General features: G+C 42.0%; 1 protein-coding gene across 3 annotated transcripts; it reads left to right on the forward strand.

The window, feature by feature from the left end:
- Positions 1 to 801: 801 nt before the first annotated feature.
- On the forward strand, positions 802 to 27,313 carry CETP (cholesteryl ester transfer protein). 3 transcript variants are annotated; one of them, XM_072632309.1, is made up of 16 exons: positions 802 to 1,304; positions 2,295 to 2,409; positions 3,613 to 3,747; positions 5,513 to 5,583; positions 6,098 to 6,185; positions 7,798 to 7,867; positions 8,277 to 8,337; positions 12,119 to 12,210; positions 14,054 to 14,233; positions 17,938 to 17,988; positions 20,812 to 20,979; positions 23,673 to 23,740; positions 24,531 to 24,573; positions 25,449 to 25,518; positions 26,126 to 26,211; positions 26,973 to 27,313. In XM_072632309.1, exons 1-16 carry the CDS (start codon positions 1,277 to 1,279, stop codon positions 27,045 to 27,047), a joined length of 1,401 nt encoding a protein of 466 aa, XP_072488410.1. In that variant the 5' UTR covers positions 802 to 1,276; the 3' UTR covers positions 27,048 to 27,313. The 3 variants fall into 3 exon arrangements, with proteins under 3 accessions (XP_072488410.1, XP_072488409.1, XP_072488411.1); XM_072632308.1 differs by having other exon boundaries at positions 805 to 1,308; XM_072632310.1 differs by lacking the exons at positions 23,673 to 23,740; positions 26,973 to 27,313 and having other exon boundaries at positions 805 to 1,308.
- Positions 27,314 to 27,990: the final 677 nt, after the last annotated feature.

Genomic DNA, 27,990 nt, shown 5'->3' on the forward strand with positions numbered 1-27,990 from the left:
GAGGTCCCTGCTATTTGATGAGATGCTAACAGTGCTTCATATGATGCTCTGTACAAAAATAGGTACTTAATAAATACGCATCCGATATTTGTATTGTACAGTGGCTGTTTAGGGCAGCAAGGTAGCACAGCGGACAGAGGGGTGAACTTGGAATCTGGAAGACTTCCTGACTTCAATTCTGGTCTCAGACACTACTTGGGTGACCCTATTTGCCTCAGTTTCCTCATCTGTCAAATAAGCTGGAGAAGGAAATGGCAAACCACTTTAGTGTCTTTACCAAGAAAACCCCAAATGGGATCAGGAAGAATTAGGCATGACTGAAATGACTGAAAAACAACAATGACCAACAACAAAAAATGACTGGTTAGTCTCCAGTTCAGAGGAGATAGAGAAAGCAGACACAAGCTAGAAGCTTGTCCAGGGAAGACATGAAGCTCACCTGGGCTTTAAACTGGGCCTTGAGCGACTGGGTCAGAATCTTGGGTATTGGTAAGCCATTATCATAATACATTCTTCCACTCTAGGGTAGAGCTAAGGAATCCCAAGGCCAGATCACACCAGAAAGGAAGGAATAATCTCCAGAGGCTGATAAGAAGGACTGAGGGAATAACAAACTTAAAAAGAGGATAAGAATGTTCTCGAAGGCCAAGCATTGTACCAGGGATAAAATGGCCTTAGGAACAATGAGGGGAAAGGGGAAGTGATTAGATAGTGGGCCAGCAAACTCTGAGATGTCCCACCCAGGTTCCTCCTCTCTCCAATAGATTGTCCTGCCCTGGAGAGTGGCCTTGGTGGTGTTTCTTTAGAGCAATTGAGGTTTCTGCGAGGTGAATAGACAGGCATTTCTAGTATCCCTAAGTCCCTGACCTTCTACCCTGGTATTGGGTAGTTGGGTATTTTTCTTTCTGGTGCTGGGGGTTTATCCCATACCAAGCCCCCTGTGGGAGCCTTATCTGAACTTGTACTTTGGAATTAGCAGGATGAGGGGCTGCCATTCTCTAGGGGATAAAGACTGACATTTTTAGGAAGTGGCCCAGTTATTAAGGAAACCAGTACGGCTCCTATACACACCCTGTCCCACAGGGAGGGGGGGAAGTCACGTCTGTCCTGTCTCGCTGCTTCTGGAGTATAAGAGTCACTGGAGGCTCTGAATGACCAACTACTCTCTCCCCTGGGCCCCAAGGACCATGCTGGTGGCTGTTCTTCTCTCACTGGCCCTGCTGGGCACCACTGAGGCTTGCAAAGGGAAGTCATCCTCATCCCAGACTGGCATTGTATGCAGGATCACCAGACCAGCCGTCATGGTGTGTAAGTTTCAACTGTGGGTCCCTCCCTGGGGAAGATATAGTGCTTTTCAGAGTTGAGGCAAGCCCTCTGACCCTCTGAGCTTGTGGGGCAGTCTGCCTAGAAAGGACATGTTGACTTTTCTTCCTCTTCTCTGCCAAGCTGACTGCTAACATGTAAGCCTATTTCAAAGGTGGAGTTTATGAATGGGTTAAGACATTCAAAGAGAATGGGAGGTGGAGTTGGGTCTTAAGAATACTAGTCCTCTTCAGGTTTGTGGCATAGAGCCCAAATTATACTACAATAACTCTCCATTATATAAACCACACTTGACTTATCCCAGGCAACTATTTTAATTTCAACTTGACTACCCCCATCTGGCCTCCACTGCATTTCTGGTGGATGCGGTGAGTCAAGTGTATGATCAGAAAATTCAGACTCACTTTGTTACCAACCATGGACAAGCAGAACCAGGAGAGGAAACTTGCCCCAAGGGGGAAAAATATCATACCAATGACCCCTAGATGATCCTATGTTCAGTCTTAGGGGAGCTATGTATGACCAAGGTTTGGGAGCAAGTCTATGACTGGTGCAGCTGAGTGACACAATGGATAGGAGACCTGGAGTCAGGAAAACTCATCTTCCTTACTCATCTGGCTTCAGATACCTACCAGCTGTGTGACCCTGGGCAAGTCACCTAATGCTGTTTGTCTCCGTTTCCTCATTTATAAAATGAGAAGGAAATGACAAACCACTCCAGTATCTCTGCCAAGAAAACTCCAAATGGGGCCACAGATCCACAACTGAAATGACTGAACAACTATGACCTAAGCAAGAGAGGTTAGCCTATAGTAAAAATCAGATGATCAGTCTATCATCAAAGTTAGGATTAAAGGTCAATCTGATCACCTTGTATGGGTTTAAACCCATAGAAATCTTCAGAAAAAGATTTAAATATGGGTGCTTGAGGGGTGCTGTAGGAAGTCTTATGGTCACACTTCTCTTTCTAGTGAACCAAGAAACCACGAAAGTGATTCAGAGGGCATTCCAACGTGCCACATATCCTGACATCAAGGGTGAGAGAATTATATTGTTCCTGGGCAAAGTCAACTATGGCCTATACAAGTGAGTTATGGGGTTTAATGAAAAGCCAGGTCATTCTTTGTTCTCTTACCCATTTCTCATTCCATATCATGTACATTCAGGTCCAAGATTGTGGGAAAAGGAAAAGGGAGTCACTTACCCAAGATCACATAGTCAGGGGCACAGTCAGACTAGAACCTAGGTTTCCTGACCCCTTTCTCCTTGCTCTCAGCTCACCAGAGAAGAAGCCCTGGAAGACACACCATCCTTTCTAGACTTGGGATGTTACACTCTAATGAAGCAAATATCCCCACCTGCATGAAGTCACAGCTCTGAATGCAAGTGGAAGATTCTGTAGCACTACATGGATACATGCCATTTTTTATTAAAAACAAATGAATCATAAGCACATTCACTGTGAATTCTTATATTCCACTCATGGTTTAACTATGTAAATCTTGTTGATTTATGAAAGGCACTGTATCATAGTGAATAGAGAGTTGACCCTAGAGCCAGAAAAAGCTGGGTTTAAGTCATATCACTGACACATGTTGGCTGTGTGATTCTGGCTGAGTCAACCTCTTGTTCCAGGCACTTTTCAAAGACTGAGTTACAGAGTAATTGACTGTCTACTTGGGGAGAACCAATTTCCTCATGGTGTATCTCCTGTCCCAGTGAAATTAGAGGTCCAGGCCAAAAAGAATCAATAATAAATATATCTCAATATTACTATATTTATATGTAAATGCTTGATGTTTTGGCCTTATTCCTTCTCTGAATCCATTTCCCAGCTCTCAAATGAGAGAATTGGGGTTGAGATGATCTTGGAGGTTTCTTTTCCCTCTTGCCATCGTTCCATGTTCTAAGAGTTGCTTAGTGGATAAAGAGCTGGCCTCAAAGCTAGGAAGACCTGGGTTCTAGTTCTCATGATGACTCATCCTTGCTAGATAACCCTGGACAAACAAAGTCTCTAAGACTCTACATTACAGAGCAGGTGCCAACCTGCATAGGAGAAAATCTTCCTCTAATTTCCAAAGGAGAGAAATTCCTAATACAAATGAAATTTCAGTCCCCAGTGCTCACATGATCTATTCTCATGCCCCTTTTAGCACCAGTATTCTGTAATTCTTGGACTTGTTTGAGTAGTGGTGACTGGGTTTTCTTCTTCTGTTCTGTTTCTGCCTGGGACCCTGCTCCACTCTCACCCCAACCTCCACAAGATCTGATTTCTGTTTCCTCTCCCAGCATTCAGATCAGCAACCTGTCCATCTTCAGCAGCCAAGCAGAACTGAAGAAAGATAAGAGCATAGACATTGCAATTCGGAATGTGTCTATGATCTTCAAAGGAACTCTACAATATGACTACAACGGGGGGTGGCTGTAAGTATCCTTTCAAGTGCTTTCTTGAGCTAGGAGACCTCGCTCCTTGAGGGCAAGGACTATCTTTTTGTATCCCTGGCATGTAGCACTGTGTCTGGCACATAGTAGATAATAAACATTGATTGAGTTACAACTTGCTGGATTAAGCTGAGCAAAGCATTTCTCTCCTGTAGGCCTATTTTTTCATTTGCAGATTGGGGATATTGGTCTAGTTCAGATTCCCAAACTTATTTGTCCTACTGCTCCTTTAAAAAAATTAGGCAGTGCCACCGGAAAATCTACTATCTTTAAACCTTTAACAGTTTTTTTTAAAAAATTTGCATCATTTCAACAATATATAAAATATATTTTTAACAATGACACATCTTAAATTTAATAATTTATGTAAATTTGTGGTTTTTTCCTACACTGAAATTTTGATGATGCACTATTGGGTCATATAATCATATAGCATTATATTGTAAACATATATTCCTGCAGAGGCATGCTGAACTTCCCAACAATGTGTGACATACTCATTCGCCAACACTTGCTTATTAAGACCTATCAGTGCACTGGACCACTGATTGATTATAACTTGCATTTTGTGTGTTTATCTGGAAAACAATGTAATCACTATGACTTTAACTCTACGACAGATGAAATGTATGAAGTTTTTCAAAATTTTCTTTTCTAATGTTCCACCACCCCTTTATTTTTATTTAACATTCTCTAATTGCACCAGAATCTAATATTGCCCCTCCTCCCAGATCGTTCCAGTGCCCCCCCAGGGGGTGGTATCTCCCACTGTGGGAACCTATGACCCTAGATTCTCTGAAACGTACTTTCCTTTTCTGAAGACCTGTGGTTCCATAACTCCACATCCCCTCAGGCAAAAAACCTCACAGAAGAGCCTTTCTAGCTGAGCAGTCAGTTGCACACCTCTTTTCCCCTCTTGGTCCCGTTTTCCCAGGTAATGCTTGAAGCTTCTCTAAGGGTATTCTTTATTTTACAACAGCTTTACAAAATCCCAGAAGCATAGCAAGGATATAGATGGAAATAAATTAAATTACTTGAAAATCCAAACTTAAAGGATTTAGGAAAAGATTCCTGGCTACATCTGGGAATTCCAGAAGCTGGGACAAATTCAGAGGGGAGGGGAGACATAGACCCTGTAACATCCCAAGGTGAGTGCAGACTGCCTTTGCCACTCCTTTCTGGTACCCTGTATAGCATGACTCCCAAGCCAGGCAGTATGAGGGCAGTCTGTTCCAGCTCGGAGCAAACTATGAGTGTGAGATTCAGACCTTTGAAGGGTCTCTCTCTCTCTCTCTCTCTCTCTCTCTCTCTCTCTCTCTGCATTTTCTTCTTCCCCATACTACCTCAGGGACAAGTGCTCTCTCTAGATGTTGTTACTCTGAGACAAAGCCCTAGACAATCTCTGCTAGTTACACGTCTACTAGAACCTAATATGATCTTTGATTGATCAGGTCTGGGGTCCCTGCAGCTTGGCCCCGTTAGCTTGCTAAGTGTTGCAAACTTGGCAGGTCTCCGACTCCTTGGGCGCCATGCTATATTTCCTATTTTATAATAGGAGTTCAAGGGCACTTAGAGTTAGTCAGATTTTCTCCCACCAGGAATACATTACTTTTCTGTGACGAAGGACCTTGACTGTAGAGCAGACCCCTGGGTTCTTTAAGGTGAGAAGGGCTGAGTCTTCTGGTTCCATGGAGCCAGAGAAGTGCATTTTAGTGTCTTAACCTTCCTTATTATTCTTCCTCATTAGATTGAAAGTTCATCGGTCTGTTGACTTTGAAATTGACATCTCCCTTGACCTCCAGATCAATACTCAGCTAAGTAAGTAAGCACAGTGCTGAGCCATGCCTTGGGCCTTGGGCCTTGCACCTCTCCCATGGCCCTGGTCTTGGCATCTAGAATTCACTCAGTCCCAGGAGTCTGAAGCAGCTACTTGTGGGTGAGCTTGAGAGTTAGGACCCCTGGGTTCTGTTCTCAACTCACTTGCTAGTCATGTGACCCTGAGCCAGTCTTTCCACTCTAGTACTTTACTTTCCTTATCCATCATGTGGGAGGGATTGAGGTCTACTTTGATCACAGTGTTCTGACTCAAATCAGAAACATATAGAATAGTCACATAGTGAGCACAAAGGATCAATTCTTCCTTTGCAATCTCAGTGGGTCCCTACTCCCATCTCAGGAGGAGAGAGAGTGCACACAGGGCACGGGTACCACCCCCCAACTCACCCCAAATCCATTGCCCATTTAGTGAGCTGCCATGGCCTAGCTAGGTGGTACTTTGGCTCCCTCTGCTGGCCGAGGCTGCTTATAACTGGGGCTTATTTTGGGAGAACAGGTTGTGATGCAGGGCGTGTGCAGGCTGATACCTCTGATTGCTACTTGTCTTTCCACAAGCTGACCCTGAGCCTTCATGGAGAAAAACAGTAAGTGCTTCCCCCACCTCAGGAACCAACTCTGCCATTCTGTGCCGTGAGGCCCCTCCCTACTCTGATATCCTGTGTCCTAAGACCCCTCTGACATCCTGTATTCTAAAGTCCTTCCCAGCTCTGATATTCTGTGTGCTGTGCCCTTACTTTCATTTTCAAAAAAATAAAAATTGTATATATGTATATATAGAATTATATGTCTATGTATGCATATGTGTGTATGTGTATATGACCCATGTAGACATGAGTCTACAGGGGTCTACAACTATGTGTAGATAATTATATGTATACACACATACATATACACACATATATGTACATATACACATAAATATAGATACATACATATATACAAAATCACTTACATATGTTCACACACACATATAATCATCTACACTATATATACACACATAAATATAGATACATACATGTATATAAAATCACCTACATATATACACATATGTACACATACACACATAAATATAGATACATACATGTATATAAAATCATTTACATATATATGCACACACATATCTTCACACAGGTGTTGATTCATGTAGACCCATGTTACAGTCATATATTGCATGTAACCATATGATTGCATATAGATAGAGCCCTTTAGGATCACGGACCAAGAGTGCTAAAGTGGAAAGAATGCTGTCTTTGGAGTCAAAGGTCCTGCCACATATTACCTGTATGACCTTGGGCAGGTCATCATCTCTCTGAAACTGTTTCCTCATTTATAAAATGAGGAAGCTAGACTAGATGCCCTCAAATCCATCCCTAGCCCTAAATCTATGATCTTATGGGATTTGTAACCAGTGGAAGAGCTATAAGCAGGAATTCTGTCATCTGGAAAAAATTCAATTAAAGAAAATCTAGAAAGGGCTTGTGGGTTCTTTTCCGCTTCAGATCCCTTTGATGAGAGTTTTATAGGCTGTATGGGCAAAAAAAAATCCCTTTTCCTGCTGTCATTCCTTATTTCTTCATGCCCCTTCCCCTCAGTTCAACATCTTGGAGCTCCTGTGTTGCTCTGCCTTTCCATTCCATTGTACTCTCTGGAATGCCTGTTCCATTGATAGCAAACTGCCCTTTGTCTTTCTTCCCACTCTCTTTCATCTTGTTTACCTTCATGTAACCATAGTTTCCCCAAGAAGACACGCATTCCTGGCTACTCCTCCTACCTCAACCCCGTATTACCGTGAAAGAAGGTAATAGTCCCTGACACTGTGAGCCAGGAGGAGGAACAGTAGACATACCCTTACTTCTCACTGACATTTCCAAATCTTCCCTCAACCAATCTACCCCATCCCTCTATATATCACCCTGCCCATATACTGGTGGCTATTTCGATTCTCACCAAATTTCCACCTCTAGAGATCCTTATCCCTGGAGAACCCTCCCCTTTAACTGCAATGGTACTGGTGGAGAACCTCTAGATGAGTTGATCTCCACGTTGAAACTTGGAGGAATGCTTCCTTAGATTTCAGTGCCTGGGTCAAAGCCCTACTCACCCCACTTGAGTGATGACTCTGACCAGAGGCATAACTGAAGAATTTCCTTCCCATTGTGAATGAACTGAAACCAGATGCTTTTCTACCTCCAACAGACCAGGCTGGCTTGAACAGCTGTTTACAGACTTCATCTCTTTCACCCTGAAGCTGATCCTGAAAGGGCAGGTAAGGACTTTTCTATAGAGGCAAGATAATTCTTCACCAGAATGCCCTCTTCTGAGCTGACAAGGCTCTGGCCCTAGAGACTAGGCTATGGAGCAAAGTGTCAAGCAATTCAGGTCACTGATGTTCCTTCACTTTGAAAAAGAGCCCACAAACCCAGTTCCTCCAGGTCCCTAAATACAGATGCCATTGACCTCTGGAGAAATATGGCTGATTCCTCATACTTGTCCCTTGGGTTCACTTGGCTTGACCCATAACTCATTGCTGGGTAGTGGAGGTACCTGATGGGGCTGAGACCTGGAAGGGAGGAAGGATTCAGCCAGCTATGATGCCACCAGGGATTTGAAAGAGACCCTTTACCTGGTCTGCACCCTGTACATCTCCCTTTCTGCTCTCATCTGTCATTCTTCAGGTGTGTAAGGAAATCAGTGTTCTTGCCAACATGATGGCCAGTTTTGTCCAGGACACAGCAGGTAAAATGTGAACTCTTTTTTTTTTCTTATTTCAAAATGAAAAGTTTTATTAAATGAAGCAAGACAGGATTTTTCTAAAAAAAAAAAAAATCAAAAACTTTAAGTTGTAGGACCAAAATATCAGCTAGTGAACTCATACAAGAATAACTTATGATAATAAAGGAAATATAATCTATAATCATATTTTAAAAATATAAATCTATATAACTTCAAGTGTTTTTGGTAGATATTACTTATTCACTGAGAATAGATTATATAATGTGAAATATCTACCATAACAAGAATAACTTTAATATTCTTTCTATTATGTTAAATTTCCTGATTTTTATGTCATGGTTTTGCATTTTAAAGAAACTGTTGCCTTTAACACTAATAGAGATCTCATCATTTATTAGGAAGATTTACAGACTGAAAGCTGAAAGGGAATTGAGAGGTCATCTAAAGCAGGGCTTTTTTTGTGTTATGGACCCTTTTGGTGACAGTCTGGTAGAACCTAAGGACTCCCTTTTCAGAAGTGAATTAAAAAAACACATAGAAACACAAACGAGACCAATTATGTTAAAATACAATTATCAAAAATATTTAAAAGTTAAGTTCACAGACTCCAGGTTAGGAAACTTTGAAATAGTTCAGCAGTCTCATTTTACAGATGAGGAAGCTTAGGCCTACTTGTAAGGTTGAGTGACTCGTCCAAGGTCACACAGGTCAAAAGCAGCAGGTCTAGGTCTTTAGCCCAGATCCTAGGACTTTGAATCTAGCTCTCTACACCATGCTGCACCAATAAAAAGAGCAGGGTCCTCAGTCCTAGAGGTCCAGAGAGATCACAGAATTAATATCTGTGACTTAATATGCTACGTTGCACACCCATTGTCCCCCACTTCTGCAAAGAAAATAAGGGAAGAGGTGCTTAGTTGTTGCTGTTCAGTCTTTTTTTTTTTCAGTTGCATCTAACTCTTTTTGAGCCCATTTGGAGTTTGCCATTTCCTTTCCCAGCTCACTTTACAGATGAGGAAATTGAGGCAAATAGGGTTAAGTGACTTGCTCAGGGTCACACAGCTGGTAAGTGTCTGAGGTCAGATTTGAACTGGGGAAGATGAGTCTTCCTGAGGCCATGGTCAGTACTCTATCCTCTGGGCCACCTAGCTGCCCTAAGATACTGGAGTGGTTTGCCATTTCCTCCTTAATTTTTATGCAGGCAGTGGTTCAGTGGTTTGCCTGGGGTTACACAGCTGGTCAGTGTCTGAGGTCAGATTTTTCAGGTGGTCTTTCTGACTCCAGGCCCAGGGTTCTATTCACTATACTAGCTACTTAGTGGTTTACCATTTCCTTCTCCAGGTTATTTTTACAGACGAGGAACTGAGGAAGCAGGGTTAAGTGACTTGTCACACAGCTAAGAAGTATCTGAGGTCAGATGTGAACTCAGAAAGATGAGTCTTCCTGACTTCAGCCCCAGCATTCTATCCACTGTGCCACCTTTAATTATGTTGCAATTATCTCTAGGAATGTGAACTCTTTTAAATCTTCCTTGTTTTCTCTCTGACCTCTTGCATCTCCATCCTTCACAAATTCATAGGATGTATCTGGAAGGATTTTAGGTAGGCAGTAGGGCAACAGAACGGATTTGGGTACAGCTGAATGGCTGGATACAAAGAAGGGTTGTTACTAGATTTTATCAACTGGGCAGGAGGACTCCAATGGAGTGCCACAGGGATTTGTGCCAGGTAGCCCAACCAGTGGGTGAAAGGATGATGTCCATGCCTTCTAAGTGTTACCCGGAGGACCTAAGCGACTGGACCTCTGAACCATAGAGATGGCAGTTTAATTGTAGTAGCAGCAGCAGCAGCAGCAGAAGGAGGAGGAGGAGGAGTAAGAGTAATTAAGCAGCATTTCTATAGCAATTACTGCGTGCCAGGCACTGTGCTAAACACCTTACAAAGATTATCTCACTTGATCCTCCAAACGATCCTGGGAGGTAGATATTATTATCATCCTCATATTTTGAAGACACTAAGGCAAAAAAAGATACAGCTAGGAAGTGTCCAAGACTGGGTTTGAACTCAGGCTTTCCTGACTCCTGATTCTATCCATGATGCCACTTAGACCTAGACTGAATGAATTTCTGTCTCTATGCTCTCATAGTAAGTTTGGAGACTTCCAGACAGGAGAAATTATACCTGGGGCAAATTCAGGGATGGGAGACTGTGGGACAGAGGACAGACTGATAGAGAGGAGATGGCTATAGTGGCACACAACACATTTCATTGAGGTAGTAGACAGTAGCATGAGAGTATCCAGAGCAGTTGTACTCTCCGCCAGAGAGTACTAAAGGCATTATGTCCTCTGCCTCTAGGGAAGGAACAAGGTAAAGCACAGGGACTCTAGCTGTCTTTGGAAGGAATCATAAAAGCATCCCCATTCATGGAGAAGCATATCCCCTACCCCCTTGTTGCTTGTGGGGAAAGCCCCACTGGCCTCATGCTAGTGTGGCTTGATTCCAAAAAGTGCTGTCCCTTGCACTGAAGATTCTTATTCAAATTAAGTCAGTAACTGTTACCAAATAGCTGTTATGCAGATTGATTAGTGTCCTAGACCTAGACAACAAAAGGAGCTAAAAAAAAAGATTATGTGTCCCTGTCTAGTTAGGGAGAACAAGAATCACCCTAGGATCAATGTAATAACATGTGAGAGGCACAGATAATAAAAGCTATAGGAGGTCAGAAGGAGAGATACTTGTAGGCTGAGACTGACAGGGAAAAATGCATGATTTAAGCCAGACCTTTCTTGTTATTATTACCAACAGTAGCAAACATTTGTGAAAGATCTGTTCTGTGACCAGCACTATGCTAGGCATTAGGGCTGTTAAGAATACTGCCTTGGAGACTTGGTGCAAAGTACTTCACCTCTCTGGGTCTTATTTTCACCCTCCATAAAATAAAGGGATTAGACTAGAAGATGACCTCTAGACTTCCAGGTCTAGATCTCTGATCCTAAATATAAGACATAGTTCCTTCCCTCAAAAGGGGAAAATTAATTCATAAAACAAGACAGATGTCATTAATCAGTTATCAGTGAGACATACAGACTTGCTGCAGGAGTGCAGAGAAAGGAAAGATCAATAAGAAACAGAACAAGGGTAGACTTCTTAGAGAAGGGAACACATAAGCTGGCCTTGAATAGACTTAAAAAGAAAGATGCGATGAAGGCATTTCCCCACCCACCCCCCAAAAAAATTGGAGATCTAGGGAAATTACTTATGGCTTACCATGCTTGGACTTTAACAAAATACAGAGGTGTGAAGAAAGGAAAGAATTAAACAGGACCCCAAGATTCTGAACCTGAGTGACTAGAGAGTGATAGTACCATGGACAAAGACTGGGATGGTTAGAAGGGAAACTGTGTGAGAGCTAAAGACCACACAGGTCATGGCCACACCCTCTTTAATCCCTGGGGAAAGTGCAAACAAAACCCCCCTCCAATCAAATGCCCCTTTGTCCATGGGGAAAAACAGTGCTGACCTGGATCCATTTTGTGAGGGCAGGAAGGTGATGTAGGTGATATCTGAGGCCATAGAAATGAGATAATTTTCTCCCTAAATCAAAATTGAAATGGGGATAGAATCTTGGTGTCTTGAGACTGGGTCTCCAAATCCCACAGTTATGTCCCTTCCATGTACATGTATATGTAATATCTGTGGTGGGAGAAGAGACATTTGAGGTAGAGAAGAAAATGCCAAGGGGGCATTTAGGATTTCTAAACTAGCTTCTGGTTTTCCTCCTTTTAGCTAACTTCCTCACAGATGGAGACATTGGTGTGGACATCTCCCTGACTGGAACCCCAATAATCAAAGACCATTACCTGGAGTCACATCACAAGGTAAACCTGAATTCTTTATTCTACCCCCACTTCCATATTCATCATTCTGAACTACCACCAGATAACTCTTAAGCCAATGGTATATGGAGAGAGAATTGGGTTTAATGGAAAGAGTCAGACAACTCTGGTTCCTGTCCTATTAATGGGGTGCTTCGGTGCTTTTGCTTGGACCCCAATTCCAAGATCACATTTCTCCCTAGCTTCAAAACACTATTCCTGACAGTTTTCCCCACAATCCAAGGACACTCTGCCTAGCAATAACTCATGAGTGAGCCCCAGTAAGACAAACTACATTACCCTACAATTACTCATGAGTGGGCCTCAATAAAACAAACTACTTTCACCATCACAAGAATAAGCTGACCTCTGAAGAAATCCTCTTGTAAAAACAGGACCATCTTGTAACCACAGAATTATCATGTATTGATTCCCATAGTTATCATGTTCAATCCAGAGGTCAAGTTATAGACATCAACTTTCAAAGTTATGTTGCTACAGATGAACAGACCAAAAATACACTCCTGAGGAACCCCTTCCCCTGGTTTCCAGTAGTGAATGAATGACTCCTGTGACCAAGGTTGCAAGTTATCACCTAATTAGCATATCTGTTAGATAATCCACTAGTTTTCCTATATAAGCTTTAGTATCATTCCTGTTCAGTGGTGAGTTCCTTAAGGAGCTCTGCCCACCATATTGGTGTTACAATAAATCTTTGCCAACTTGACTTGAAGAATGCTTGAGTCCATGAATTCATTCCAGATGACCTTGTTCAGTATGTTGATCTTTAGGGGGGTCCCTGAACCCCTTAAATCACATCACTATTACTTCAATTTACTATGCATGAGACCTTGGACAATTCGTTTCATTTCTCTAGTCCTCATTTATAGAATGAGAGAGCTGGAATAGATTATCTCTAAGGTACTTTCCAACTCTAAATTCTATGATACACATAACCCCATTCCCATGAGACCCAGTTTGTGGCAAAAGACCACAGTTGCTTCACTCTCTGTAGGGCTCTTTCCCAATGTCTGTTTTGGAGCTTAATAAGATTTGTCTTGGGAATAGCCATCCAAGTCTTCCTATAATCTCTGTCCTTTTTGTTTCTTTACCATCACCACTGAATTAGGGCATAGGACAAACTTCTCCATCTGTAAGTCAAGTCCAACCAACTGACTAGCAGCCATACTAAGGGGGGGGCAGGGGCAGGGCAGAGATTGGATGACTGTTTAGTGGGTATGTTGTAGGAAGGATTCTTTTTGAATTATTGTTTGGACAAGATGGCTAATGAGGTCCCTTCCACCTCTCTTCTGTGATTCTGACCACACAGATCTCTTTCTTGGAGATAATATTTGATGTTGAGATTTGGGGATATATGATAAGATCTAAGCAAGACAGCATATTGCCCTTTCTAATTCTCTCTGACTTTTCTAGTCTGATCATAGGATCATAAATTTAGTACCAGAAAGAACTTCAGGGATCACCTAGTCCACTACCCTTACCCATTTTACAGATGACAAAACTAAGGACCAGAGAGGTAAAGCAACTTGCCTAAAGTCACAAGTATTAAGTAGCAATAGGTTTGAACCAAGATCTTCTGAATCTAAATCTATTCACTGCTGAACAGTGAAAAGGACTGTGCTGCTGACATTAAAACAGATCTCTGTTCTTTGCATGTGAGACAACTGACGTCAAGGTACAGAGGTTGTATGATATGCTGGAGGGCAGGGAAAATTAACATCATCTACAGTGAATATGAAATCTGTTAATCTGCCAAATAGTTGACAATAACTTAACAAAACAAACCTTTTGGAGTTCTCTCATCTTCCTTTGATTTTTCCTCTAGGGTTTCCTGACCTACAAGAACCAATCCTCAACCTTTCAGGACTCCATCTATACCCCAAACCTGCTGAGTGATTCTCGCATGCTGTACTTTTGGTTTTCTGATAAAGTCTTAAGCTCCCTGGCTAAGGCTGCCTTCCTGGACAAGAGACTAATGTTGACCCTAACAGGAGATGAGTTCAAGGTCAGAAGGGATAAGCTTCTATGTCTGGGGGGAGGTGTAACATCCGTCTATGCCTAAGTTGAGAGAGATAGCTGTGGAAAAACTTGTGGGCTATTCAGATAGAATATTTGGGTAGAATAACATCTTATTCTAGAATAACAGAATCTCAGGGTTGGAAGGCAATTTTTTAGTCACCTAGACCGCTGTCATTGAACCTCAATTCCTTCCACAATAGTCTCAATAAGTGGCTATTCATATAAACACACAGATCAAATAAAATCTTCTTAAGGATTAATAATTACATGTAGTAAGACCCTGAAAGACACTGTTAGAGAATTAGCCATAGAACCAGGATGGCTTAGACTGAGTCCTGCCTCTAACACATATTGGTTGAGCAAGTCTCCTAATCTCTCAAGGGTCTAGGCAGTTCTTTAGGACTATAAATTGGAAAGGTGCTGACCTCCTTGAGTAGAGGGATTTTTTTCTCCCAAGAGTTGCCTGGATCAATGAAGTCACAGGGCCAGTCTTTCCCCCTTATCCCCAAGAACTCTAGGATAAAATGATCATCCTCTGATCTGAGGTAGCTCCCTCACACCAGTTTTCAAAAGGGCCACCACTATTGCTGTACAAAGGCAAGTACCTCAACTTGGCCCTGCACTGTTGATCATTTCTATCAATGATTTAAATAAAGCCATAGATGAAATGCCTCCCAAATTTGTCACTAAAGTAAAGCTGGAAAATGTAAATCTAACTTATCAGATGGCAGTCAAGATTCAAAATGATCTTGGTAGTCTAGAATACTGGGCCAAGTGTAAGAAGATGAAATTTAACAAAGACAAGACATAGTCTTATACTTCACAAACGTGAGAGGTGAGACATGGCTAGAGAGCAGTTTGTCTGGAAAAAGATCTAGGAGTTTTAGTGGAATGCAAGATCAATAGGAATTGACAGCATGATATTGCAGCCAAAAAAACACATACATACATATACTTTTAAATTTAAGAAACTAGTGAAATCTTGGGCTGCAAAAAGAGAGTAATATTGATGGTGTCCAGATTAATGAGGTCATAGTACTTCTGTACTCTTCAGTAGTAGTAGTAGTAATGGTGGTGGTGGTGGTGGTAGTGGCAGTAGTAGTAATAATAGCACTAGCAGTAGTGGTGGTGGTGGCGGTGGTAGTGGTAGTAGTGGTGGTAGTAGTAGTAGTAGCACCAGTAGTAGTAGTAGTAGTAGTGGTGGTGGTGGTGGTGGTGGTAGTAGTAGTAATAGTGATAGTGGTAGTCAGGCAGCAGCAGCAGCAGCTAGCACTTATAAATACTATATCATTTTTCCTCACAACAGTCCTTAGTAGGTAGGTATTAGCATTATCCCATTTTGTGGACGAGGACACTGAGACAGACAGAGGCTAAGTGACTTGCCCAGGGTCACACAGCTAATAAGTGCCTAAGACCAGATTTGAACTCAGATCTTTTTAACCCCAGGTATAGCACTCTGTTCATTGAATTGGTAGACCATATCTTGAATACCTTGTTCATTTCTAGTCACAGTGTTTTAGGAAGGGCATTGATAATCTGCCTCTATGCTCTCCAAATCCAGGCCATCCCTAGCCCCACAAATATAATGATACAACTGTCCTCTCAAGCTCCCATCCTGCATTTCTCTTCCTTTTACATCCAAACTCTTAGAAAAAGCTTCCTACAGTCATTGCCTCCACTTTCCACACCTCCCACTCACTTCTCAGACCCTTGCAGTCTGGCTTCCCTCCTCCCCCCGCCCCCAACTGAAACCATTCTCTCCAAGGTTACCAAACATCTATTAATTGCTGGATTCAATAGCAACATTTGGTATTATTGACTATCTTCTCCTCCTAGACCTGCTCTTCTCCCCTGGTTTTCATAACACAGCTCTCTCTGTCTCTACCTGTCTGGTAGTTAATTCTCTGATTCCTTTGCTAGATCATCATCTTTGTCCTCATCTCCCTTCCCACTGCACCTCCCTCCTGCCATATGTGGCTATATTCCAGTGTTCTGTTCTGAGCCCTCTTCTCTTCTTTCTCTACACACTCTTGGGGGAATCTCATCTGCTTCCACTAGTCCAACTCTCTCCTCCATGTGGACAATTTCAGATCTGTGCAGGCAGCCAGGCCCAGTTCCTCTCCTGACCTCTAATCCCATATCATCAACTGTGTATTGGACATCTCCAGTTGGGTATACCATAGGCATCTCAAGCTCAAAACTTAAACTCCAATCTCCATGCCTTTGCACAGACTGTCCCCTATTACTAGAATATGCTCCCTGCTTACCTCTACACCAGAAAATCTCTAGCTTTCTTCAGCTTCCTTCCTTCAGCTCAAATTCCCCCTTACAGGGAACTGTTTTTGATTCCCCAAGTTGCTAGTGCCCTTTCCCCTAAGAAGTCATTATATATATGATTATATATAGACTATATTATATATCATGTAATATATATTATATACATAGTGTTTATTTCTCTTTCTCTCTACATACACACACACACATATATATGCACACACATATACACACACACATATATATACATATACACACACACACACACACACATATATGGAGTGAGAGAGTTTTCCTCCAGTAGAATGTAAGATCCTTGAGAATAGAAACTATCTCATTGTTGTTTTTGTATCCCCAGTGTCTAGCTCAGTGCCTGGTAAATACAAGGCACTTACTAAGTACTTTTTGAAAGACTAAATGCATATATGAGTAGTGGGACTCCACCTTTAGGCATCAGAAGATTTTGGAGCTGAAATCAGCCTTTGGGATTACATAGTCCAACTCTACCATTCATTTTACAGATGAAGAAACTGAGGTCCAGAGAAATGGGATGTCTTTCTAAAAATCACACAGGCATCGTAATTGTCAAAAACTAGGATTCAAGCTTCTGGCTCCAAATGAATCAAGTAGTAAGCATTTATTAAGCCCCTGCTGTATGCCAGGCACTGTGCTAGGTGCTATGAGCACAAAGACAAAGACAAAAATGAGAGTCCTCTCCCTCAAGGAACTTACATTCTTTTGGAGGAAACAATGTAAATTTAGAAAAATAAACACCAAATATGTATTAAGTCCTGCCCCTAAAGAGCTTACATTGTATTGAATGAAATGACATGGACAAATGCGTAAGTGTGTATACAAAATGAATGTGAGGTAATTTGGGAACTGAGGGAATAGGGAAAGATTTTATATGGGAGTAGGTTCTTGTGCTGAGCTTTGAAGTAAGGTAGGAATTCTAAGAGCAGAGGTCAGGAGAGAATGCATTCTGGGCAAAGACATGGATATGAGGGATTAAATGTCGTGTGTGAGACCAGCAGGAAGGCCAAATGGAGCATGGGAAGGGGAGTAATGTATATGTTCTGAAAAGGATGTTGGTGGTTCCCCTGCCCCAACTACTTCACGCTCAAGTTATTCCTGCTTAAAAGTCTCTAAACTCATTCTGATTAAATTTGGAGACTGGAATATGGATCGAAAGAGAAGGTTGATTTACAAGGGACAGGACCCCCATCATCTCTCAGTCTCATAGATTATCAGAGCTGCAAGGAATCTTAAAGATCATCTGACTAGTAAATTCCCTCATTTTTCCAATGGGGAAAGTGGGACCTAGAGAAAGAAATTCCTTACAAATGCTCTTTCTTTCCATTCCACTGACTTCCTCCCCAAGCCACCCTCCCACAGACATTCTGGTCTGTTTTGTAGGCATTGATGGAGAACAAAGGCATGGATACCACCCAAGATATCTTGCCGGAGGTAACTTCACTATTTGATGGGCTGTACTTTGGACAAATTGTGGGGAGGGGGGAATAGAGATCTTTCAGACCATGTGATATATCCCAATCCAGGGCCAGCCTTAGGAATCCCAACCCTGATCCCCCAAGGTTGGGCTGAGCCTGGGTGGGGAAAACCTGTTCCCTGAGGATGATAGAGGGCCCTACAGACTCAGAACCTCCCCTAAAGGGTGGGTCCCCTAAAGTTGTTTATGTGATTCTGAATTTCTTACTGTCTTTCAAAGTCAGGTGAAATTACTGTGGGTTGATAACCCTTGAACTCACCATCTAAATGTGCAATCCATCAGTCAATGAACAAGCATTTTTTTTCAGCATCTTGGACACAGTGCTAGCCAGGCACTGGGAAATGCAGAGAATTCCAAATGACGCACAATCCTAGACATTTCTATTTAGTTTTGGTTACATCAGGAATGTTTCTTTGGCCATCGCTTTACCTCTCTAATGGGCAACTGAAGTTACTTATAAGCGCACTGATGAGGGGTAGGAATATGCTAGAGAATTAAGCAAAGCCTACATGGGAAAAGGGAGGAGGTGAGTATTGGCAAAAACAGAATTCATAAAGTAGGTAATCCAACTGTGGATAACTGAGAATTTATTGTTGTTCAGTTGTTTCTGACTCATTGTGGCCCTATCTGGGGAATTTTCTTGGCAAAGATATTGATGTGGTTTGCCGTTTCCTTCTCCAGCTCATTTTACAGATGAGGAAACTGAGGTAAACAGGGTTAATGACTTGTCTAAGGTCACAGAGCTAGCATGTGTCTGAGGCCAGATTTGAAATCAAGCCTTCCTGCCTCCAGGCTGGGTATGCTATTCACCGCATCCCCTAGCAGCCTCCATTTGAGAATTAGCAGTATTATTGTTAGTGAGTGTCTGTCAAATCCTGAACAGCCTGTGCAGAGGCAGCCAGGAAGTTAATTAGCTAACTGCCATTCCTACACCAAACCTTGCCAAGAATACCCACATCTTCTTTGGAACCCAACCGTCATTTGAAAAGAATTTTCCCTGGAACCAGGGGTCTTCAAGGGCTCAGAGTAGAACATAGTTGTCAGATTTTTTAAAAACCATTTATATTTTTAATTCCTTTTTTTTCAATTAGCAAAAATCTATTTTCTCTCCTTACTACGTTCTCTCCTCATTGGGAAAAAAAGATATGAAAAACAAGACATTTGCAACAAATGTGCATAGTTAAGCAAAATAATTTCCTACGTTGGCCATGTCATGATCATTGTAATCAGATAATTAAACCAGGGAGCCTAAGGCCCAAATCATGAGTCCTATCCCTTTTAGACTCATTAATTACCTCAAAAGAAATAATGTATATAAAATAAATTTCAAGCCTTAAAGTATTAGATACAAATATGTATATGCATATATGCAGACACATATATGCCACTTAGTATCATTATTTGTGACTGCCATCAAAACTGTAACTAGGGTAGAGTGCTTGATCCTTTAAACCAGGGTACTGAAATTTAGTTGAGGCATGTTTCTATCATGTGGTTTCCCTCTATCCAGGGAAGGAAAAAAGTAGGCAGATACCAGGGTCCTGGTAGGTCAGTGCTGGGATAAGAAACAGTTGGGAATATAGTCTGATAAAGTGCGACCTCAGACAGGGTGGAGGCAGCTCCTGGACTACTTAGGAACAGGTGGTAGATAAGGACATAGTCCTCTTGATCACTTTTCAACTGCGAAAAAAGGTTCTTCAGGACTCTGCCTTCTTTGAAAGAAAGGATATATTTCTCTGAAACTCATTTTATTTCAGGTGCTTTTTAGCGCATTCTTCTTAGGAATGAGAGCATTGTAGGACCTTGTACCCTCCAGAAACGTTCCAGGGTAGGGAACATGCTTCTCCGTTCAACATTCAGTCTAGAGGAAGTGGTAGGATAGCAGCCCCTTCCAAGATGGGCAGGCTGAGAGTTGATTGTCCATATCATGATTTCTAGCCTCCCTCAAATGAATCTGTCCCAAGTGCCAGGATGTCAGCCCTTTGAGTGCTGATGAGATCGGAGGTACCATCTAGGCAGGTCTGCCAAAGAGGTCTAGTCCTTAGTGAAGGACAATTACCACTTCAGTAGGTGCCCTAAAAAACCCATGTGTTAGTGAAAAAGCATTTATAAAAAACATTTATGAAGGACTTACTGTGTGCCAAGTTCTGGGGACACAAATCAAAGCAAAAACATGGTCCCTGCGCCCAAGGAATTTATATTCTAATGAGAAAGACAACATGTAAACACAGCCTCAGAAACTTAAGAAGTGAATCAAGGGAGTGGGTGCTATGTAAATACTAGTCATGATAACAATAATAATTCTTATTATTATCTATATGTACATAATATATACTATATGTAAACAACTTATAAAAATATACAAGATATATAGAATGCAAATGGGAAGCAGGAGCACTGGGCAAGGGTCAGGGATAAGGACTGATGAGGTGGGAAAGATGCCACAAAAGTTTTATACAAAGTTAAATTTGGACTGAACCTTGAAGGAGGCTGAGAAAACTAGGATTTGGACGTGAGAAGAGAGAGCCTTCCAGACATGAGAGACAGTGAGTGAAAAGGCACAGAACTGGATGATGGAGTGTCATGCACAAGAACAGCAAGAAATCTAGTATATCAGTTATAGAGTTCATTCTCCATACTATCAATCGCAGAGCCTGACTAGCTGTTGCTAAATAAAGGTTCTTATCTCTGTTCTAGAAGACCAGGTGTACCATCTCTTCTAGGCTCCTGACCTCTGTCTCTGGCATGGGGGTGGGGGGTGGGGTTCATGTCTCTTGCAGATTTTTCAGGGTTCCTCCTTCAGTGATTCTCAGGTGGTTGTTCGAAGCCTGTCTGCCCCCCTCATCACCTGCAAGCTGGAGGGCACCGTAGTGAAGTCCTCTGTGAGTGTGGAGATCCAACTCCTCCGCCAGGACCAGGCCCCTACTGTGGCATTCTCTTTTGAAGAGGTGGGTTTGATACAGTCTGGTCCCTGGATGGCACCAGACTATAGCCTTAAGCCATGGTTTCAGCTGCAAACATTCTTGACTCCCCTCTTCAACTCTGAGAGTCCAGGCATGAGTCACTCTGCCCAGTGAAAGTAGCCTGGGCTCTGGAGTTGCCCTGGGTCCCAAGACTCTGCTCTCTTCAGATGTACCCAAGCCAAAAGTTTTCTCCCTTGGCACTTGGTCCAAGTACACATCAAAGATTGCTGGACAGGGAATCCAGAGACCAGGGTTCTAATCCCAGCTCTGCTACTAATGAGCCATGTGACCTGGGCAAGTCCCTTCCCCTCTGATTTTTCTGTAACATGATGACATAGCTACCTTTCCCAAACTACCTTAGTTTAGGTTTACATTGATTCACTTTATATTTAGGATATAGATAGATAGATAGATAGATAGATAGATAGATAGATAGATAGATAGTTGGTTGCTGTCCTTTGTCCTCAAAGAGGACCAAAATGACACCGATCTACCTATCTCTATCTCTAAATTTATATATACACACATATATACATATGCACACATGTATATATGTACATTTCCCCCCCAAGTCCATCCTTTTATTTTTATTTTTTACAAGTATTTATTTTCTCTTCCTCCCTTTTCCCTCCTTTACCCTAATTGAACAATAATAAAAAAACAAAGAAAAATAAAACCTTCCTAACAGATGTGCATGGTTTAGCAAACCAAATTCCCATGTTGGTTATGTCCAAAAATGTATGTCTCATTCTGCGTTTTAAGTCCCTCACTGCTCCGGCAGAAGGTGGGTCAACTCTTCATATATTTACATGTGTATATTGTCTCCCCAATTCGAATGCCTGTTCCTTTCAAGTTGGTATCTTTTCATTCTTTGTGCACTAGAATGTTCCGCAGGTACCAGTATCTGGTGCTTATTTTTGTTCTTGATGGATTGATTTCCTTTTAGGTCTGTAGTTCCATATGTAAAACCCTTTGCAAAAATAAAAGCACCATATAAATGTCACTTTTTATTCTTAAATACTCAAAATTGCATTGCACAGATTTGGATTTGTTTGCATATTATCTGCCACCACCCTCCACCCCCATTAGACACTGTTTTGCCTCTTTTTGCATCACTAGGGCTTAGCACAGTGACTGACACATGGTAGGCACTTAATAGATGTTTATTGAATGAATTAATTGAATGAAATAGATCTGTGATCTGCTTGATTTGAGAGTCCCTCCTAATAATGCAGATCATAACCCATCCATGTCTGCCCATGCCAATTTTGCTTCTATCCTTAAGTTCATCACAAGGGGTCCACTCAATGCCCTAGAGGCCATAATAGTAATATGATGACTCCTCTTCTTAGAGCATTTAGTTCTATAACCATTTTATCTACCTTCAAACAATTAGTTATGCGGCAACTCTAGGCAACCGCTACCGGAACAGAAAGTACGCATCCCATCAGAAAGGAAGGACCCAGAAGAAACTTACCTACCCTTTAGCTGGTTCGATCTATTTTTCTCTTGCACAGCTATGGTTGTGTTGGCCACATCTTCCACGTAGCCAGCTCTGCACTGGGATAATTAATCAAAAAATATTTAAGTGCCTACTATGTACTAGGCAATGAATTTACAAAGGTAAAAATGAGTTCCTGCTCTGAGAGCTTGTACTCTACTTCAGACAAACAGGAGAGTAATTAATAAAATGAAGGATTTGGAAAAGTATTCACAGGATCCCTGGACATGCTTCTCTTTAAGTTATTCTTTTTAGTAGGGGTTCTTAATCTGGAGTCCTTGAATTTTTAAAAAAATATATATTTTAATAGCCTGACTTCAGTGTAATTGGCTTCTTTTATAATCCTATGCATTTTATTTTATATGTTAAAAAATTATTCTGAGAAGGTGACCATAGGCTTCATCAGACAGCTAAAGCGATCCATCCATATCACAAAAATGATTCAGAACAATTGTTCAATAGCTGAGTGATCCCGGCCAAGTCATTCCCTATCTCTGAGCCTCATCCATAATAAGAGAGGGTTAGACCAAATGATGTTTAGTTCAAATGAGATAATGACATTTGACAATGTAAACGTCCGCTATTGCATCTGAGGCACCTTGGCTCTAAAAATCCCATGATCCACTCCCAAGACAGTGGACCAGTCAGAGGCTGTTCTACGTAGCTCAGTATTCTGTAAGGGACAAGGAGATAAATGAGGAGAATTGTCAGAGTGAAAGGAAAGCAGATCAGTGGGTAAAGAGAAAGTGCTTGGCTTTGAAAAAGCCCCAGGATTTTCCCAGAGGCAGAAGAAGAATGAAATGAACCTTTGGCAAAATGTTATTGTGGTTGAAGCATACTATTTTCTCTGTCTTTTTTTTCTTTCTCATGATTTTTCCTTTTTATTCTGATCCTAGTCACAACATGACTAATGTGAAAATATGTCTAATAGAATTGGACATATATAGGCTATATCAGATTGCATGCTGTCTTGGGGAGGGGGGAGGGTATGGAGAGGGAAAAATTTGGAACTCAAAATTTTGCAAATTATCTTTACATGTAACTGGAAAAAAATAAAATACTATTAAATGGGGGGGAAGGAGGAAATGTTGCTTGTGAGCCTAGAATTTGAGCTTTAGCCATCAAATGTAAGACGCAGACACAGATAAGACCTGTGTCTTTGGATTTTTCTCCCCAGGACATTGTGACTGTCATACAGGCATCCTATGAAGAGAAGAAACTGATTTTAGACCTCTCTGATTTCCAGTAGGTCCCACAGGAATGGGCAGGGGAGGGTAATGGAGTAGAAGATCCCTTTAACTTAATGTCCCATCCCTTTAATTAATTTAATAATTACTTAAGTTAATTTAAAGTGAGAACCTTCTGTATTCCCAATCCTGTGTCACATGCTCCTTGGGATGCAGGAGAAAATGTGATCCCTTCCTTAAAGGGTAAGAGAGTTAAGGCATAATTTACTAATAATTAATAAGAGAACTAAGAGAGTATTCTCTAAGTGTGTGCTGAGTGAAAGAAAGTATGGCACAGTGACTAGAGTGCCTGCCTCCAGTTAGGAAGATCCGTGTTCCAGCTTGTTTTAGACAAATTTGGCTGCATGACCCTGGGCAAATTATTTGACCTCTCAGTACCCCAAGCAGCTCTCTAAGATTACAGATTGCAAAAAAATTGCTAATTGCATTAGCTAAGGGAATTGGGTGCTTTCTGTGCCAATGAAATGGCTAATCCAAAAATGGAAGTTCTAAGTACCCAATAAAGGGTGTAGACAGTAAAAGTGCATGGAAGAAAGAGACGAGTGAGGATGGTGGAAAGAGAAGAGTGTCCAAGAATATGCTAACATGAGAGTATGCATGCATGATGTGTGGAAGAGATAGTGAGAAGATTGATCTCGTTGGAGTGAACGGTGTATTCTGGAGGAGGGGAACGGGGCAGTAGATTGGTGAGGTAGGCTGGGGGCCAGAGTGTGGGGGGACCCTGAGGGGCAGGCTGGGAAGCAGTGAGCCATGGAAGGGCAACACCTCCCTCTTCTCTGTTTCCACAGGATTCAGCACAAATCTTTCCATTCTGTTGCTGCATTATCTATGGTAGGTTGACCCTGGAAGAAGACTGAAAAAAAAAGTGCTTAACCCTACTATGCAGGTATCCTCATGTCCATGCCTTTGGGCATGGAGCCCAAAGGAAATTAGCTTCTTTCCTCTTTTTGTGCCCTATTTTAATGAATCACTCAACACGATGATCTGTGTGGATACAGTGCCTAAGTCTTAGTATAATGGCAGTCGAACAGAATATGTGAATTATCTCCTGGCTCCATTCTAACTTGTTGTCTGGCCTTGGGCAAAGTCACTTCATTCATTCATTCATTCATTCATTCACTCATCCCACTTCTGGGATGGGGAAGGCTCAACCCCAACTCTACCTAAAGGTTAATGAAAGAATCACTCTGAATGTGGTTTGAAAAGTATAAACACTTGCACAAATAGGGGAAGAAGGTGGGGTGGGGAGAGGAAAGGTATTATAACAGAGGCAGCCTGGCTTAATAGAAAGAAGGCTGGACCTTGTTAGGAAGACCCAGTTTCAAATCTCATCTGTGACACTTAATATCTGTGTGATCCTGGACAAGTCACTCCATAATAATACTTGTGATATGCACTTTTCTGAAAATCAAATAATAATTTATGCACAACACTTTGGACACTGTGTAGAGGTGCCAGCTGCTTTTATTATATGCGGAGTAGTAGTTACAGGGGGAAGGAAGAGAATGAGTGATCTTGGTGATAAAAATGAACAGGCCCCTTGATAGTTTAATAAGCTGGTAGCCTGAATGGCTGATGAGAAATTGTGGGTAGGGAATATGTACACCCTTCTTCTGCCTTCCCCAGGAATGGGGAAGACCTGTGCATCTGGATTAGTTTGCTCCCCACTTTGGGGCCCTCTCACCTGTGATTTCTCCATTTTTCAGAGCCAAGAGTCGATCCAGGACTTCCTGAAGGCCCTGACAACCATGGTGGGCATCCCTGTGACCATCTCCCGTAAGTGTCCTTGTAGGGGGCAGGGACGGGCTGGAAGGAGCTTGTTGGGATTGAACTCCCAAGTCAAAGAGAAAAGCTGCAAAAGAAGTCCAGGGTGTCTAAGCTGCCTGGAACAGAAGAAGGAGCTATGGCTGTAGAATATGAACTTGAAGTTTGGAAACAAATCCTTTTATTAAGGAGATTTCTTCTATGAAGTTTGGATTCAATCAAAGGGTTGCACTGGAGGACCTGGAAGGCCCAATATAGCCTCAAGGCCACAGATTATCCTGGCCTAGATGGATGCTGAGGTTCCTTCTAGTTCAGGATTTGTGACCCTATGATTTATTGCTAGAGGAATTAAGAACCTCTGATGAGGAAGACACAGATCTCCTGGACTCTGGAGAGGTTTTCTACTGCAGCAGGAAACCCTCTGATAGCCAGGTCAGTCCTCAGGGAGATGTCCCATTCCTGAATGGTATCACCTAGCCTAGGCCCCTTCAGTCCTCAAAATCTTGGTTTTTCTCTCTGTACAATGGAATGTGTTCATCTACTATGTGCTGTCCTGTTGCTGTACATTCTAGGGTTCCAAGGACCCACCACATTGTCTTCTTCCCCATTCTCTCCCTAGGACTTGAGCCAGCACTCACAACACTGTTGAACAGCAAAGGTCTGGACCTCTTTGATATCATCAATCCTGAAATTCTCACCAAAGAGGTGAGTAAAGAGATGGAGATCAAGGTCTCCATGTGCCTCCTTAATTCCCATAGGCCCAGGGAATCTGATTTACTACTCATATGACCTTGGGTAAGGTACTTAAGTTCCTTGGACCTCTCTTCACTTCATTTGTAAAATGGAGGTGGTGTGAAAATAGGGAAGTGAACACAGGGCACATTGAAGATTCTTTCTAGCTTCTAATCACTTTCATACTCTCACTGATTTTCTATATTTCTCTGTTCTAGGGAAGGATAGTCCTAGAGAAGTACTTAGATACTTTCCTGGCAGTCTGTAGAATAAGCTATACTTTTTTTCCTCATGAGGAGTATAGCAAAGGATATCTCTCCTGAAAACTCTAAGCATCCTGGGAATTTGTTCAAACTATTAAAGGAACGTTGTCCTACCCTTCACTTCAATGTGGCAACACCCAATGGTTCTGTGGCACCTTTATGATGCTGAGATCCAGAGGAAATCCCCCAGACTCTGTGTGGGGGAGGGCACCTAGAAAGGATTGATAGAAGAGCATGGGCAAAAACTGAAAGAGCACTAGATCTGGGGTCAGAGGACCGGGGCCCAAATCCCACCTCTGACACAGCACCTTGGCAAGTCACTTTGGTCTCTGAACCTAAATTTCTTCATCTGTAAAATGAGAGAGATGGACCAAATGGTTGCTGAGGTCCCTTTCAGGTTTAAATCTTTCATCTTATGACCTCTATGCCCTATGCCCCATCCTTACCTATTTCCTTTTTTCTTTTTCTCAGGGTTATCTGGTGCTCCAGATGGACTTCGGATTCCCCCAGCATCTGCTAGAGGATTTCCTCCAAACCATCATCTAGAAGAGAGCCAGAGAGGGGCTGCTTGGCCAACTGAACCAAAGGGAAATTGGGGAAGGCTCCTTTAGTCTCCTCCCCTATCAAATGGGGATAACCAGGAACACTTTCACTGTGGTACCTCACATAGTTGTTGAGATGATCAGATGAGCTCATGGGTCCAAATTGCTTTGTAAATCTGCAAAAGTGTTATTATTCTAATTATTCCCATTAGTATTCTCATTGTTTGGTTCCCCTTGCCTGCAAGAAAATAAGAAAGAACACTGGTGGTATATGCTGTCTTCTTGCCTCCCTCCCCAACTTCTACCCTACTCTACAAAGAAGCCAAAAGCCCTTACAAGCTCCTATTGGTATCTGTCATAATGTCACTAAAGCCAGGAGTCACATGGCCTCTTTAGTGGTAGACTGGGGAAGATGGAGGTGTCTATTGCTTTCCAGGAACCATTAAGTAGTCTGACTCTTCCCTCTTTGTCCTTCATAGGTTTTTCTTGTGGTCTCTAGTGGTTTCTGTTTTCATGGTACTTCCTCCAACCCTATTATTTTTACAAGACAAGTCCCCTTCATTGTAAGATTTCCTTATTCCTTCCCTCCTCCGGTGCTGGGGTCATATGGTAGCCACCACCATGGCTACAAACACAGTCTGGAATTAGGACTGTGGCAGAATCCTAAAGCATAAAGTCTCTAATCCACACTACCACACACTTGCTGTGTGACCTTTGGCCTGTGAGTTTACTTCTATGGGCCTCATGGTTCCTTCTTATAAAATGAGAAAATTAGATAAGATGATCTTAAACAGTCTTCCCAGCCCTTATAGCCCAAAAGTCTATATTGTAAGATCATTTCTCCTCTTTGAGCTTCAGTCTCTTCATCTGTAAGATGAAAAGATTAGACCAGGTTATCTCTAAAGCCCTTTTCAGCTCTTACCTTCTGCTATTCTGAAAAGCCAGGA

This window comes from Notamacropus eugenii, chromosome 1 (assembly GCF_028372415.1).
Source record: "Notamacropus eugenii isolate mMacEug1 chromosome 1, mMacEug1.pri_v2, whole genome shotgun sequence".
In the NCBI taxonomy this organism is placed as follows: Eukaryota; Metazoa; Chordata; class Mammalia; order Diprotodontia; family Macropodidae; genus Notamacropus; species Notamacropus eugenii.

Bases quoted from the DNA above. Each gene is read 5' to 3' on its own strand.
- CETP (XM_072632308.1), top strand. From the start codon at position 1,152: ATGACCAACTACTCTCTCCCCTGGGCCCCAAGGACCATGCTGGTGGCT. The intron at 8,338-12,118 runs GTAAAATGTGAA...TCCTCCTTTTAG, and splicing joins TTTTGTCCAGGACACAGCAG to CTAACTTCCTCACAGATGGA. The intron at 25,519-26,125 runs GTAAGTGTCCTT...TTCTCTCCCTAG, and splicing joins CATCCCTGTGACCATCTCCC to GACTTGAGCCAGCACTCACA.